The sequence below is a fragment of the Pelodiscus sinensis genome, chromosome 10 (assembly GCF_052426305.1).
Source record: "Pelodiscus sinensis isolate ZL-2025 chromosome 10, ASM5242630v1, whole genome shotgun sequence".
Lineage (NCBI taxonomy): Eukaryota > Metazoa > Chordata > Testudines > Trionychidae > Pelodiscus > Pelodiscus sinensis.
In genome coordinates, this window is record NC_143061.1 from 50,666,858 (window position 1) to 50,680,597 (window position 13,740).

General features: G+C 42.7%; 1 protein-coding gene across 6 annotated transcripts in view; it reads left to right on the top strand.

The window, feature by feature from the left end:
- SAP130 (Sin3A associated protein 130) overlaps positions 1-9,887 on the top strand; it is a 31,253-nt gene extending 21,366 nt beyond the window's left edge. For 3 of the 6 annotated variants that reach the window (XM_075938350.2, XM_075938351.2, XM_075938355.2), the window contains exons 14-21: positions 1,086-1,263; positions 2,428-2,532; positions 3,631-3,992; positions 4,770-5,018; positions 5,408-5,533; positions 7,490-7,593; positions 8,690-8,803; positions 8,982-9,887. In XM_075938350.2, the coding sequence (XP_075794465.1) occupies positions 1,086-1,263; positions 2,428-2,532; positions 3,631-3,992; positions 4,770-5,018; positions 5,408-5,533; positions 7,490-7,593; positions 8,690-8,803; positions 8,982-9,140 (1,397 nt within the window). In that variant the 3' untranslated portion in view covers positions 9,141-9,887. The remainder of the gene's footprint in view (positions 1-1,085; positions 1,264-2,427; positions 2,533-3,630; positions 3,993-4,769; positions 5,019-5,407; positions 5,534-7,489; positions 7,594-8,689; positions 8,804-8,981) is intronic. The other 3 variants (XM_075938353.2, XM_075938354.2, XM_075938352.2) reach the window with 3 other exon arrangements.
- The last annotated feature ends 3,853 nt before the right edge of the window (positions 9,888-13,740 follow it).

Here is a 13,740-nt window from a genome sequence, read left to right on the forward strand (position 1 = left end):
AGCTTCTTGATCAACTGAAGTATCTCATTCTAACTCTCTAGGAAGCCACACCCCGATGAAAAATAGTCTTTCTATAGTAGATACCTGTATTAAGTTAGGCTCGGTGTATGCTGAAGAGGAAAGTCAAACAAAATATGCAACTCCAGCTACTCCAGCAGCTTCCCTTACTTGTCATAGGAGCAGGAGTACCAGCTGCTGACAGGCTTGCCCTTTGAGTTTGATTTAGCCGGTCTTGACTAGACTCGCTAAATTGAACTCCGGAAGATCAATCACAGCAGCATTGATCTTCCCCAGAGTGAACACATAGCCGTAGTTTTTCTGACAATGGTTACAGCTAAAATTGGAAGTACCACTGCAGCTGAAGAACTTGATAAATCTTCTCTGCATGTGGAGTATTCTGAGGGATGGTTAGCTGTTCTTGCAGATGGGAAATTTGTAGGCAACAAATCCTAAGACATGAAACCCATTGCAATCACACTTAGAAAAGTGACTGCAAAATACCTTGGCCACCTGGACTACTGCAGGAAAACATCATTCCAGTTATCCTGAAAACTTTCTGAAAAAAAGGCATCTGGCATCTCACTCAAGCCACTCCCAGAAATAACAGTCGAGCAAATGTCCAGTATTTCTCACCTGCCTAAATGTCCTGAATCACTGATGACCTGAGATGGCCAAACACACCTGGTAGAAGGTTAGAACACAGCACTTATGTACAAGCAATAGGCAACACTAATGACATTAATTTCTTCCAACTGTCATCATCATCATGCATGTAGTGATACGTTCTTTCCTGGCAAGCTCTGCTTCCATTTCTCTTAAGAGTGCTAGTCTTACCTAGCAACCGTTGTTAGGCAGGTGATGGCTTCCATCTCCTCTAGAAAGGGTGTTCTAAATTGCTCTGTACAGCAGGTTACATTCACTAAGTACATCGCACTTCGGAAGTAAGAGAGAGCTTGGGGAGCAAGTATACGAACACCTACTTTCCCATCAAGTGTGTCTTTTAATAACTGCTGCTTTTCCCATCTTATCTGTGTTCCATTTTGTGTGTGTCTCCTTTTCTTCCATTTCCCTTTTGTCCCTCCCAGCAGTGGTCTTGGCAGATGGAGCCACCATTGTGGCCAATCCTATTAGTAATACGTTCAATGCAGCTCCAGCAGCGACCACAGTGGTACAAACTCACAGCCAGAGTGCCAGCGCCAGTGTACCAGCCCAGGGCTCATCCCCACGTCCAAGCATCCTCCGAAAGAAACCAACTACAGATGGGTGAGTAGGACTTGACTTGGCATGTAATTGCTTTTCTGCTCAGTCTAGTCCAGGGGTGTATAGTCCATACACAGCTCACCAGAGCATTTCAAAAGGCCCACAGCTTGCTTCAGTGCTATATACTAATGACCGATTCATTAGCAGTTGTCATCACATTTACACAGGAGGGTGTAAATAAACAATTCTGTACATAGAAACAAGCAAACTAAATACAAATGAGACAGGTTGAATATAAATCAATACAGGTTAGTTTTAAATCTCATTAAAACATGTAGAATCTTTCTGACCCACACAATGTTGTGCTTCGGTTGAAGCACCTAGCATTGGCCACTCTTCAAAAACAGGATACTGGACTGGGTGGATCATTGGTCTGACCCAGTATGGCGGTTCTTGTGTTTGTATGTATTTAAAAAACAGAGAAACTTCAGGCTTTTAAAAAATATAAATCAGAAACAAAAAAGGGGGACAGTAGCCCAATTTTCTCTTTCTCTACATAGGTCACCTTTAAAAGTCTGTTTCCTAGAATGTTCTGAGTTTTTTGGTGGGGATTGGATGGTCTCAGAATTAAACCTTATGATAATATTCAAATATATTATAGTGATAGCTTCTTGTGCTTTCCAGACTCACTTAGCTTACCAATATAGCATTATGCTGCCATGTGATAAATGCATATTCAGTCCTCAGGACTCTGCTTTGTAAGCAGAGAATATTGTCAAGTCCGAATGGTTTGTTGAGCCCTGTGACACTAACGGAAGAATGGCTGGCACTGCCCAGTGCTGGTAGATTGCCCGTTCTCCAGAATTGGAGGCTGGTGACCTCCATGTAGCCACAGGGGGCAAGTGAAAATTGGTCAGGATGCTTGCTTTCCTGTGGAGAAGTCCTCGAAATGAGTGAGAAGAGACTGATAGCTTGGATTTAGTCTTTCGGGAAAATAAAATTAGGCTTTTTTTGAAGTGATACTAGAAACGAATCCTGTTTGTTTATGTGATCATAAGTGTACTAATCCATCACCACCTTAGGAGCGCAATGCAAATAACATGGGAAGATATTCTATTCCACTTGTCAACAAGAAATACAGTCTTTTTTCAGGCTTCGTTGGCGTTCAGGTTTCTAAGGGCAATGTACCTGAGCGGCAGCAGTTCCAAGCTTATCTGTGTCTTCCAGACTGGCAGTCCGGAAAAGTCTGATTCCCCCTCAGCCTTCTGAGGTAGCTAGTACTCGCGTGGAGAGCTCTATGCGGAGCACATCTGGATCACCCAGGCCTGCTGGGTAAGGAATTCATACCGCAAGCTGTGTATGATGGCATCTCCTGTGTAGTGGATCAAAGCCAAAGGAATTTATTTATGGAAAAATGGGTGTGTAAAAGATGTCATGTGAACATGGCACAAATTCATTGTGAAGTAAAATAGAATCTTAAATGAATCATTGTATTACACAGAGTTGTATTTTTAACTCATGCAGTTTAACTGTTCTGCTGCTTGGACAAGATCCTAATCCCTTAAAAAAATCTGATCAGATCAGTATCTTAATTGCACTTGCCCTCTCAGAGCACTGGCAGTATATTATTTTAACGTGTATTACTCCATCAAACATTTGTTTGAAAGGAAGGGCATCACAATTATTTTTATTTGGGTTTGATGAATAGAAAATTCATTCTTCACAAGTAGTATAAAGTGATCTATTTGGCTAGCCGGTTAAGGATCTGTTATCTCTCTGTTGAATGGAGCTGACTAAGAGTGGGTGGTATTATGCTTATAGAAGATAGGCTTAGCAAACATCATTGATAATGCACAAGGAAAAGAATCCTTGCATTCTGTCTAAAAGAAAAGGTCCTAGAAGCTCTTAGGTCATAATGCCTGGAAATGAATTCTGAAGAGGGTTCAGACAGAACTGCTTTGCCAATTTATGATGCAAGTCAGAGAAGAACCTGTGTCATCACCTCCCCTGCTATTGTTTGTTTTTTGTATTGTTGCTTAATTTGGATCTACTCATGAAATTGCTAAATATAATATGGGAAGGAGCCTGATAGCAACACCTCTCTCTCACTGGAGATCAGTGTAAAATATCTGGATGTCACTAAGTTAGGGATGAATAATTTGAAGTGAATTTTCAGCATTTAGCTTTCATAACAAAACAGCAAGGACAAGAAAGATCAAAATAAGTGGAAAATAAGATGAAATGGTACTTTCTCCTGCAGTATTCCACATTACTAAAGTAAACATCATGTACTGGAGCAGAAAAAACCAGGTTTTCTGAAGGAGCAAGCACCAAAATTCAGTTCATTTTACAGACTTTGTGGTAGAAAGTCATGGTAGCAGCAAGTAAAATGTTGAGAGCATGAAACTAACGTTATTGTGTATGTTTTAGTGCCAAGCCTAAACCAGAAATCCATGTCTCGATGGCTACTCCAGTCACTGTGTCTATGGAGGCAGTGTCCAATCAAAGCAGTGAGCAGCCCACCATTGCAGTCCCACCTACCTCTCAGCAGCCTCCATCTGCCATTCCAACAATTATTGCAGCAGCTAGTCCACCTTCTCAGCCCACAGCACCTCTGTCAACCATTCCAGGAGCAGTTCCAGCTGTGCCAGCCACTTCTACCACAATTGTACCTGCTCCTCCACCTCCATCAACCATGAGTGGAGCTCTTGCCACGGTATTGGGACCCCCACCACCAGAGATAAAAATCAAAGAGGAAGCAGAACCTATGGACATAATGCGACCAGTCTCGGGTAGGCTTCTGATTAAAAGTCACTCCTTTGGTGGGTTGGGGGGGGTGATAAGGACTTCACCAAAGCCTGGATAGCAGTAGAGAATGCCAGTCATAGGGCTGCTGTCAGCTTAACTTTAAATAATTCCTAAAGATTTTCCTGTTCCTGTTTTGTTTTCAGTGTAAGTCCAGAGACTATCTTGTTTTCAGTGACATGAATGGGTATGAAGCTCTGATGGGCTAGTGTCCCAGTGACAACTGGAATGGAAAGTGAAGGTTCTGTTGATTCCTAAGCAAGGAATTTTCTTACATAAATGGTTTTGAGATCAGATTCTTAGTCATAGCAGGGAAGGGCATCGTAATGCCTGTGACCATGTCTGTCTTAAATGGAAGAATTTGTGGAATAGCCACTGAATCCCTGACCTTTAAAAATTAAGCATGATTCCTTTAGATTGTACAATTGTTTGGCTACCCTGTATGCCAGGGGAGGGGGAGAGAATGCGATAACAGCAGAGCAGTAAAATCAGACTGCGGATCATTCAAAACAGATAGAAAAACCCTTAGGTATAGATTTTCTCTTCTCTATATAGTTAACATTTGAATTCCTTTTCCTAGATAGCTAGTATATATTGTTCTGTACTTTTCTTTCCCTCAGTAAAATTAATTGTTTTAGGGTAGGTAGCTCTGTGATGTTCCTTAGATAGTATTAGTTTGTCACTTTCACACTAGCTTATATAAAGTAGCTTTCTGTTTGTGGCTGTTAGGCTCTTAAATATTTCTCTTCCTATTTCTATCTTAGCAGTTCCTCCATTGACTACAAATACCATGTCTCCATCTCTCGCATTGCTGGCCAACAACCTTTCAATGCCCCCAAATGACTTGCCACCTGGTGCCTCCCCAAGGAAAAAGCCCCGGAAGCAGCAACATGTAATATCCACAGAGGAAGGAGATATGATGGAGACTAACAGCACTGATGATGAGAAATCCACTGCCAAAAGTCTCCTCGTGAAAGCAGAGAAGCGCAAGTCTCCTCCAAAAGAATATATAGGTAATGCCATTTCTGATGGCAATTTGTTCTCTCTTGCCAAATACCTACTCTTCTCCTTCCTTTTCTTTCCTCTAAATTAGCAACCTTTGTTCCCCGCATCTATAACGAGACTTCAGTTAAACCAGAAACCTGAACTATGAATTAATAGTACTTCTGTTGTGCTTTTCAAAACATCTCTTTCTCACGGGCTGCATCTCCGTTTCAATACCTGTAAAATGCTAAGTGACATATTCGATCTGATGGAGGGAATTGGCACCAGAGCAGAGAGAGCACTGCATTTTCTTCTTCCTGGTCTTCTGCTTAAATCACTAGATTATGCTAGTCTCTTCTAGTTGATATTGCAGACATTCTTCAATGGGTCATAAATGTTTCTCTTGGCTCTTTTTTAGATGAAGAAGGTGTGAGGTATGTCCCTGTGCGTCCAAGACCCCCTATCACATTGCTTCGTCACTATCGCAACCCCTGGAAAGCTGCGTATCACCACTTTCAGAGATACAGTGATGTCAGAGTGAAAGGTCAGTTTCCTTGTCTCAGGATTTCCTATTGCCATGGCTGCATTGCATTATATAATTCTGAGAATAGTTGTCTTATGAATAATTGTGGTCCAGATAGACGAAGGAGTTAAGTAACTATATTATGGGAAATAGAGCTTCTTCTTTGGCTGATGTCCCTATGGGTGCTCCATGTATGGTGATGGACATCCCTGGAGCCGCAAATTGGAGTTCTTTCTAAGCAGTTGCTAGTCAGGCTGCATATTTGCGGCAGGCGTCTCGCGCTGCCGGCAGTTTGACAGTTGAGCACGGCCCAACCCCCTCTCCTGTGTTCCTCTTCAACTGCCCTAGGTCACAGACGGAGCTCTCTGCCTCCTGGGACACTTAATATCCTCAGAGAAAATGTTTCACTTTCTAGCCTGCTCTCATTATTCAATTAGTGAGAGGTTACTTCACTAGTTACTTCCTTTCATTTTCTTTAAAAAAAAAAAAAAATCAAGAAGAACGAGTTGTTCTCCCCGTCCCCACGGACAGTTTCAGTGGCAGCAGCTCTGCTTTCAGTCAGCTGCTTTAAAAAACAAAACACCTCAACAGAAGACAAAAGGAAAGAAGAACATTACTGCCCAGAGGGGGTGGAGGCTGCAGAGACATTTTTATCTTGAGCCTCACACAGTGTGGACTCATTTAGTCAAAGCAAGAGTCTCCCTGCCCCGCCCCCCTCCGCACCGTTAACAGTTTGTCCTGCTGGGCTCGCAGGGCTCCAAAAAATGTCTACCCTGCACTGACCCGATTCCTGCTTCTGATGTGCACAGCAGCTGCATTCGCTGTTTGGGGGAGACGCACGTCCCCCAGAAATGTGACTACTGTCATGGTATGACAGCGAGAGCCAGGAAAGCCCAGGAGCTTAGGCTCTGTATGCTGCTCTTTGAAAAGGCTTTACAGCCTAATTCAGATCACAACAGTAAAGGGATAGATTCTCCCCCCCCCCCCCATTCGGAGATCGGCTTCCCCAACCCCTAAGAGGGAAGGGGGACATGGGCTGTTGCTGACAAGGTTACTGCCACCTCAGCTATCCCCTGGACACAGCAGGGGGATGCTACCGGTACCACAAGAGCTTCGGCGCACAGAGCCTCTCCAGGCACTGCTGCTACGTGTTGAGACCGTGCATGCCTCATCCAGTTCACAGAAGCCACAACAACAAACCCCAGTGCCTGCCCATTGGGGCTCTTGTACATTTCAAAGCTGAAGCTGTGCATGGAGCCTGGGGCCAGCAGGGAACTCTCAGAGCTGGGAACTTGCTATCTTTGAAATGTACAAGAGCCCCAGTGGGGACTCTTGTACATTTCAAAGGCAGAATGCCTTCCGCCTTTGAAATGTAGCAACAGCCGGGCAGACTTTTGCTACATTTCAAAGCTGAGGTGCCCTTATTGATTAACTGAATAGTCGGTAGAAATTCCATCAACTATTTGATTAGTCGATTCATCTAATTTTAACATTCCTAGTCTGGGCAGGCACCCAGAGCAGCTTCCTACCCTGACTGCTGCTTTTAGGACAAAAAAGCAAACCCCAGAATTGCATAACTTTGCCCTTTCCTCCTCAAACTCTAGAATTGCATGACTTTGCCCCTTTCCTGCCCATGTTCCCACTGTTGGACACACCCTCTCCCCAGGGTTAAGGGGGATTGGACTAGAGGAGGAGAAAGTCAGGGCTGTCCTGTTTTTCCCCACCCCAATTAGAGAAAATACTGTAGAGGAAGAAATGTAGACCAGCCCTCCCACTAATGCCTACTATTGTTGCATCAACACCCCCCTTCTGCCACCCCTACTTCCACATATGCATGGCACTGTCAATATTGCTTTTCTGAACAGATCTGTGTTCAGTTCTTATTGGAGATATGGGGGCAGAGGGGGAACATTCAGCATTATAATTGTCCTTTGTTCCTATGTTAGAGGCATCAGATTTGTGTTCTTTGATTTTTAGAAGAGAAGAAGGCTATGCTGCAGGAGATTGCCAATCAGAAAGGAGTATCCTGCCGTGCACAGGGTTGGAAAGTCCATCTCTGTGCAGCACAGTTACTGCAGTTGGTAAGTGAATGAGGCCTACCATTGGGGAAAGCAGAAGTTCTCCTGCATCACAAGTTAGAAACGCACATCAGAGACTGGAGTATCTCAGACTGCTTGGTCTGTAGGGAACTGGCCATAGGCTCTCCAGTTGTCAAGAACGTGTTGCATGTGGTTCGGAAACTTCAGAATGGTGGAGGTTTGGATCTGGACATAAGACCTTAGGCATTCTGTACAGATGCTCTAAACTGGCAACTGCCTCCCTCTGATGCACAGATCTAAAGACGTATCTCTTTGGGATGATGCTGCTGATATGAGGCAGCACTGCTCCACATTCCTGGATCTCTCTCTTTTGGATTGCGGGTGAGAGATGTCCTGCATGCTAGCATCCTCCGCCCCAAACTTCTGCATTTCAGAAGGATCAGGGCTACTCTGGATTCAGATGGCAGGGGGATTCTTTACTCTGACGACTTTAAAGTATGTGGTTCAGGGACAAGAGTCAGGGTGTATCTCTGCAGTCCAGATTAGAGATGTGAGAGGTTTAATCAATTCACCACCCTTAACAGGTGATGCTTACCTGTTTCAGTTAACTGGTGGGGGCTGCTGTAGACACGGATGCTCCAGTCCAGCCAGAGCAGCCCGCCTGAGCTGGAGTGCCCCTCCAATCCCCCCTTTAACCAGTTAACCAATTAAACAGGATTTTACATCCCTATTCCAGATAGCATTGGTTATCCATGCTCATACAGAAGTAGAGCAATCCTGTTATAGGATGTTAGTATGAAGAATAACACCACTCTACATCAAAAGCTATCCCTCATGAACAGGGCTCGCCAAACCACGGTGAGCCCCACTCGCCAGTCACGCTGTCCAGTGATCTGCCATGCGCAGAACGATCTGCGCATGTGCAGATCGCTGGAACCCGGCTCTTCCGGGTTACAATCTACTTGCCACGGGCGAGTAGCTTGTATAATTTGTTGAGCCCTGCTCATGAATAACCAACACAAGTAACTAAGGGAGGAGCAGAGGCGCCTCAGTTGTTTGTGCATAATTTTCTTAATATGGAGGAATGTTGTGCATTCCAATGACAGACATATTCTCACTAAGGTCTCATGCCTTCTAGACTAACCTGGAGCATGACGTGTATGAGCGCTTAACCTCCCTGCAGGAAGGGATAATCCCCAAGAAAAAGGCAGCAACTGATGACGACTTACATCGAATAAATGAACTGATACAGGTAAATGTTGATGGCTCAGTATATCTACGTTACTGTTAATTACAAACTCATTCTGTTGCTGCCTATGGTGCTGTTAGTAAGAACTATGAAGGGGAGGGAAATGTTAGCAATGCATTTCAAAGGTGACTAAGACTTAGAAATGACAGAGTTCTCTTACTGACAGTTGTGTGCATTTCAGGGGAACATGCAGAGGTGTAAACTTGTAATGGATCAGATCAGTGAGGCCCGAGACTCTATGTTGAAAGTCTTGGATCACAAGGAGCGTGTTCTGAAGCTCTTAAACAAGAACGGAACTGTCAAGAAAGTGTCCAAATTAAAGCGAAAGGAGAAGGTCTAGAGCCAGAAGAATAAAGACTCTGGAAATGGCGAACATGTATAGAATGGAGTTGTTCCATTTTTTTTATTTTGGGTTTACTTTTAAGTAGAGCATCTGATTAAAAAGATGAGTTCTAGAGAACCCAGATGGGTGTGTGGAGCCCAGTGACCTGGAATGATTGGTATGGCTCTGTCATAATGGACACATTTTTGTTGCTCATGCTCATCTGTTTTAAACTCTTTGCAGTCATCACATTTGTTTAACCCTTCTGATGTGTCAGTGCCTACAAACTGGTACCTATGATGCAGAGTGTGATGAACAGCCCCCTTTTCCATTTAGCGGTAACTTACAGGTTTGTTCATGGATTCCTGCAGGAGACCTCAAGAATCTAATCTGAAAGTATTGGCTCAGACTGCCATGAACTTTTCAAATTATTGAAAATGACACCACTTCCAGTCACCCTCCCATTCAGTTCTTCTGACTTTCCAGTGTCTGAAGTAGCCTTCTTAAACCAGTGCCATTGAACTAAATCTGTCACATTTAGAAGCTCCCGGTTCTGAAGTCCTAGCTGTCAATTTTTTTAAGAACCATTTCAAAGTGATTTTGTAGTATCTGTTGTGTGTGTCCATGTTGGTGCTCTTGGATATTTGTTTTGAAGTACTTCTCTTCCAACACAGTACTTCTTGTAGCTGGTGTGATGCTGTTAATTGTATTTACCACATACATCCTGAAAACCTTAATAAAAGACTTGGAGACTTTTGTACCTAATTTGTTTGTATATTTTATGCTATAAAAATTCATAATCCTTAAGCTCTAAAAAATACTCATCACCTTAAAGACATTGCAGAAATCAGGAGCTGGATTTTGATAAAAGAAATGTACCTCTTCTGCTGCTGTCAAAAAAGAGAGTTCACTGGGGTGTCCACCTATAAGAGTATTAAGTGTGGTTTTTAGTTTTATCTTGTTTTTCCATAAGGGATAAGTAGGCCATTAATGAAGAGTTATTAGTTCGGAGTAACTATGAACAGTACACACAAACTTACATAATACCACTTGGCTTCAGGAAGTAATTTTAATTTGTATTTGGAATTCTAATTTTCAGGTGAGTAATGGTCACTGGAAACTCAATGTACTTTTCTGACCATGTGAGCTTAGTCCAAAAAAGCTATTTCATTTGGCAGCCTAAAGAGATTAAAACTAATTAATTTTAATAAATCTCATTATTACAAGGTGAAAATGCTGCTTCTTTCATATGCATCATGTTTCAGGTTCATCTGCCAAGACAACATTCTCATTCAAATCGGACTCTAGGTTTATTTAGAAAGAATATACATTTCTGCTGTTCCATATTAGCCAAATTTACTGTAACAACTTACCTTGTGGTGTGGGAACTTTCTGGGTGGAGGTAGAGTGAAAATGTCAGTAAAATATCACTGAAAACTTTTAGAATATACACTTACAGGCTTGTGAAATTGTAATTCTGCAAAGAGAAAAAGGAACTAATTTTTCATAACACAAAATGTGGAAAGTGAGCAGTATACACTGAGACCAAATTGCTCTCATTTATGTTTTATTGCTTGTGGTTCAGGAAAGGCCTATTGAATGCTGGGAAATGCACATAATGTTGTTAAAACACTGTTTGGCATAGAGTAAAATAGACTTCATGAAGAATGAATCTGCTTAGCTGAGCCTACGTTTTAAAGGTTAGAATTATTACTCAGTTTTATCTACCATAAGAGCAGCAAGCTTAAATTCCCCTTTCAGGCTAATTGCAAGCCTTCCACAGCAAATGGCTTTCTAACCAAATCATTTGTTATGATCAGAAATGGTTGTTTTACATGAACATTATGTATGACTTTTTTAGATCTTCTTTTTAGATGCTTTGTTCTTTTATTCCAAAAAGCTATTTTTAATCCTTTCAACTAGGACATGACCATCTAAGCCTAAATAGTTTATGTAATAATTGGGACTGATAATATACATCAGTGATTCTCAATTTTATTTTTTATTTTTTTGCAGACCATTTGAAAATGAATGAGGGTCCTGACAAACCACTTAATGATCCTTCCAAATGCTGTTTGTATTGTTAGCTAGCTGTGGGGTAAAGCACTGTGGAGAAAATTGCTATATACAATAACCTTAATAATTAATGCTTTTTTATTCTAGAAATAAAAAGAACACACCTCATATTAATATCAGTAAGGGGGCGGGGGAGTCTCTTTCCCTGCCACAGACCTGGGGCTAGGAAGACGGCTCTCTCTCCTCAGTAGTCAGTGTCTTGGAGCTGAGGATATTCACCTCTTTCTCTGGCCGTCACAGTCCTGCAAATCTCAAATTTACCCTCCCACCTATTCCCAACAAGGCCACCACCTTACATGTGCGGGTCTAGGCACGTAATTAGTGCAACAATGCCTGAGAGTCTCTAATTAGGTGGGCAGACCTTCAGTCTCACAGGTGGCAGCTCAGATGTCCATTTTAAAGGGAACTATCTGCAGACCACCTGAGTGAGAACCTCTGCTATACATGAATTTATATCCAAGACCTTCATTTTTGGATGGAAGGCTAAGATTCCATAAACACTAGAAAATTCTGACATTTTGTTTGCCTGTAACTTGACAAATGTATCACTAACTTCAGCTGCTGCAAAATGGTGGCACTCCATTGTCTTCAACAATGTGTGCATTTGTTAGAAGATGCATCTGCACTGAGCTCTTTGAATTTGAACATGTAGGATGCTGTACTGAGCGCAGACCATTTTTTGTTGCTTGAAACAATTCACCTCACAGCATTTGCCTCTTCTTTGGATATGTTACTTCTTCTGGTAACCTGAAGAAATATAAATAGATTTTTAGCATTTTGGGCAAGCTCTAGAATGCTGGAAAGAGTGATAAAATGCTGGCAGATCCAGTAATTCTTGTGCAAGGTTTCCCTATAAGGCTTCATCTCCATTAATTCATCTCACCTGAGTTGCTGTTCCTATAAGCTTGAGACCTTAGCTTTCAGTCAGAGGAAACAAATAGGAACTCTTCCTTAACAGACAGCTAAGAAATTACTGTGAAACATAAGAATGGCCGTACTGGGTCAGACTAAAGGTCCATCTAACCCAGTATCCTGTCTGCAGACAGTGCCCAATGGCAGATGCCCCAGAGGGAGTGAACACAACAGGTAATCATCACATGCTTCCCATTCAAATGAACCAGTCTTCAGAGGTCAGAGCATCAGGGTATTAGTGTACAGCCACTCCCCGAGTTGCGAACGGTCGAGTTACGACCGTTTGCACTTACGACCAAAGCTCCCATGGAGCGGTCGTAAAGGTGGTCCCCGAGTTACAAATGCGACCCGCGCTTACGAACAGCGCGGTCGCGTGTAACTCAACGGGGTCCGACTTATGAACAGCTCGAGTTACGGCCAATTGTTTGGTCTGTAACTCGGAGAGAGGCTGTAACTGTGTTATTGAGCTCCTATTTTTGAGATTTCATAACCAACCAAAATTAATCCTATTTGTTTAATCAAGCATGTTTAACTGGTAAACTGATTAAACAGGAGGGACTGGCCATGCCAAGCCCTGGGGGGCTGGGGCAGCCTCCTGACTATGGGGGAGGGGGACTGCTCCAGCCCCCCACCAGCTACCATAACCAGTAGCATCACCTGATAAGGGCAATGTTTACTGTTTAACTATTCACATCCCTATTAAGCAAAAGCTTATAGGTTAATGCTATAGACCATATACATTCCACCCCTGCAGCAGTCATTTTTTTAGCAGGCTGGCCAACAATATGGCTCAGTCCCAGCTTCCACCAGGTCTGGGACCTACCCCCACAGTAGCTCTGTATTTAATGTGTATTGGGAGGCAGGCAGACAGGCAGCCCAACTCAGTTCCAGCTCGCACTAGGTCGAGGAGCTTAGACCCCACCCCTGGACAGGGGTTGCTGCAGGGCAGGGTGGCAGGCAGCCCGTCTGCAAGAGGGGATGGTTTTTAAACTAGCTCCCCTCATGGACCAGCCCCTGCCTGGCACAGCACACTAAGCAATAAGAATTCATGGTTAACTGTTCAATTAACCAATATTTAACATCCCTAATACCTATTCTTAATGAAACACAGCTAATTCAGGCCAACATCTGTGCCATGTAAGAGGAAGGAAGATGCTAATTTTTAAACAGGAACATTTTGAAAAATGTTTGTATGTAAAGGTAATTCATGCTCATAGGAGCTATGTGGCTAAAGCACTGTGCCATTTAAAAGTATTTTTAAAAATATCCTAACAGTTTCCTTTTGTACATTGATTTGATTAACTTGGAGGCAGGAATACCAGCAAGACTTCAAACATAGATCTTCAACATGAAGAGGTGAGCAGGACAATTTATGGCCTGCTATAACTCACAATATGATCAATTTTAATGTTTGGGGATACCAAAGAGATTGTTTCATTTGTTCTAGTACCATCATTAGCAGCAATATAAATGATGGAAAACATCTCAAATCCCACCATACAGCTCCTTGCTACAGTCCCTTCTCCCTGGAGCGCTGCCTGCTAAGTGTGTGGCTGCAAAAATCTTTGGGAATGGAGCTTGGGTAAGATAGTTTTTTGAGGGTTTCTGTATGTTATGGGGGCTAAAATGC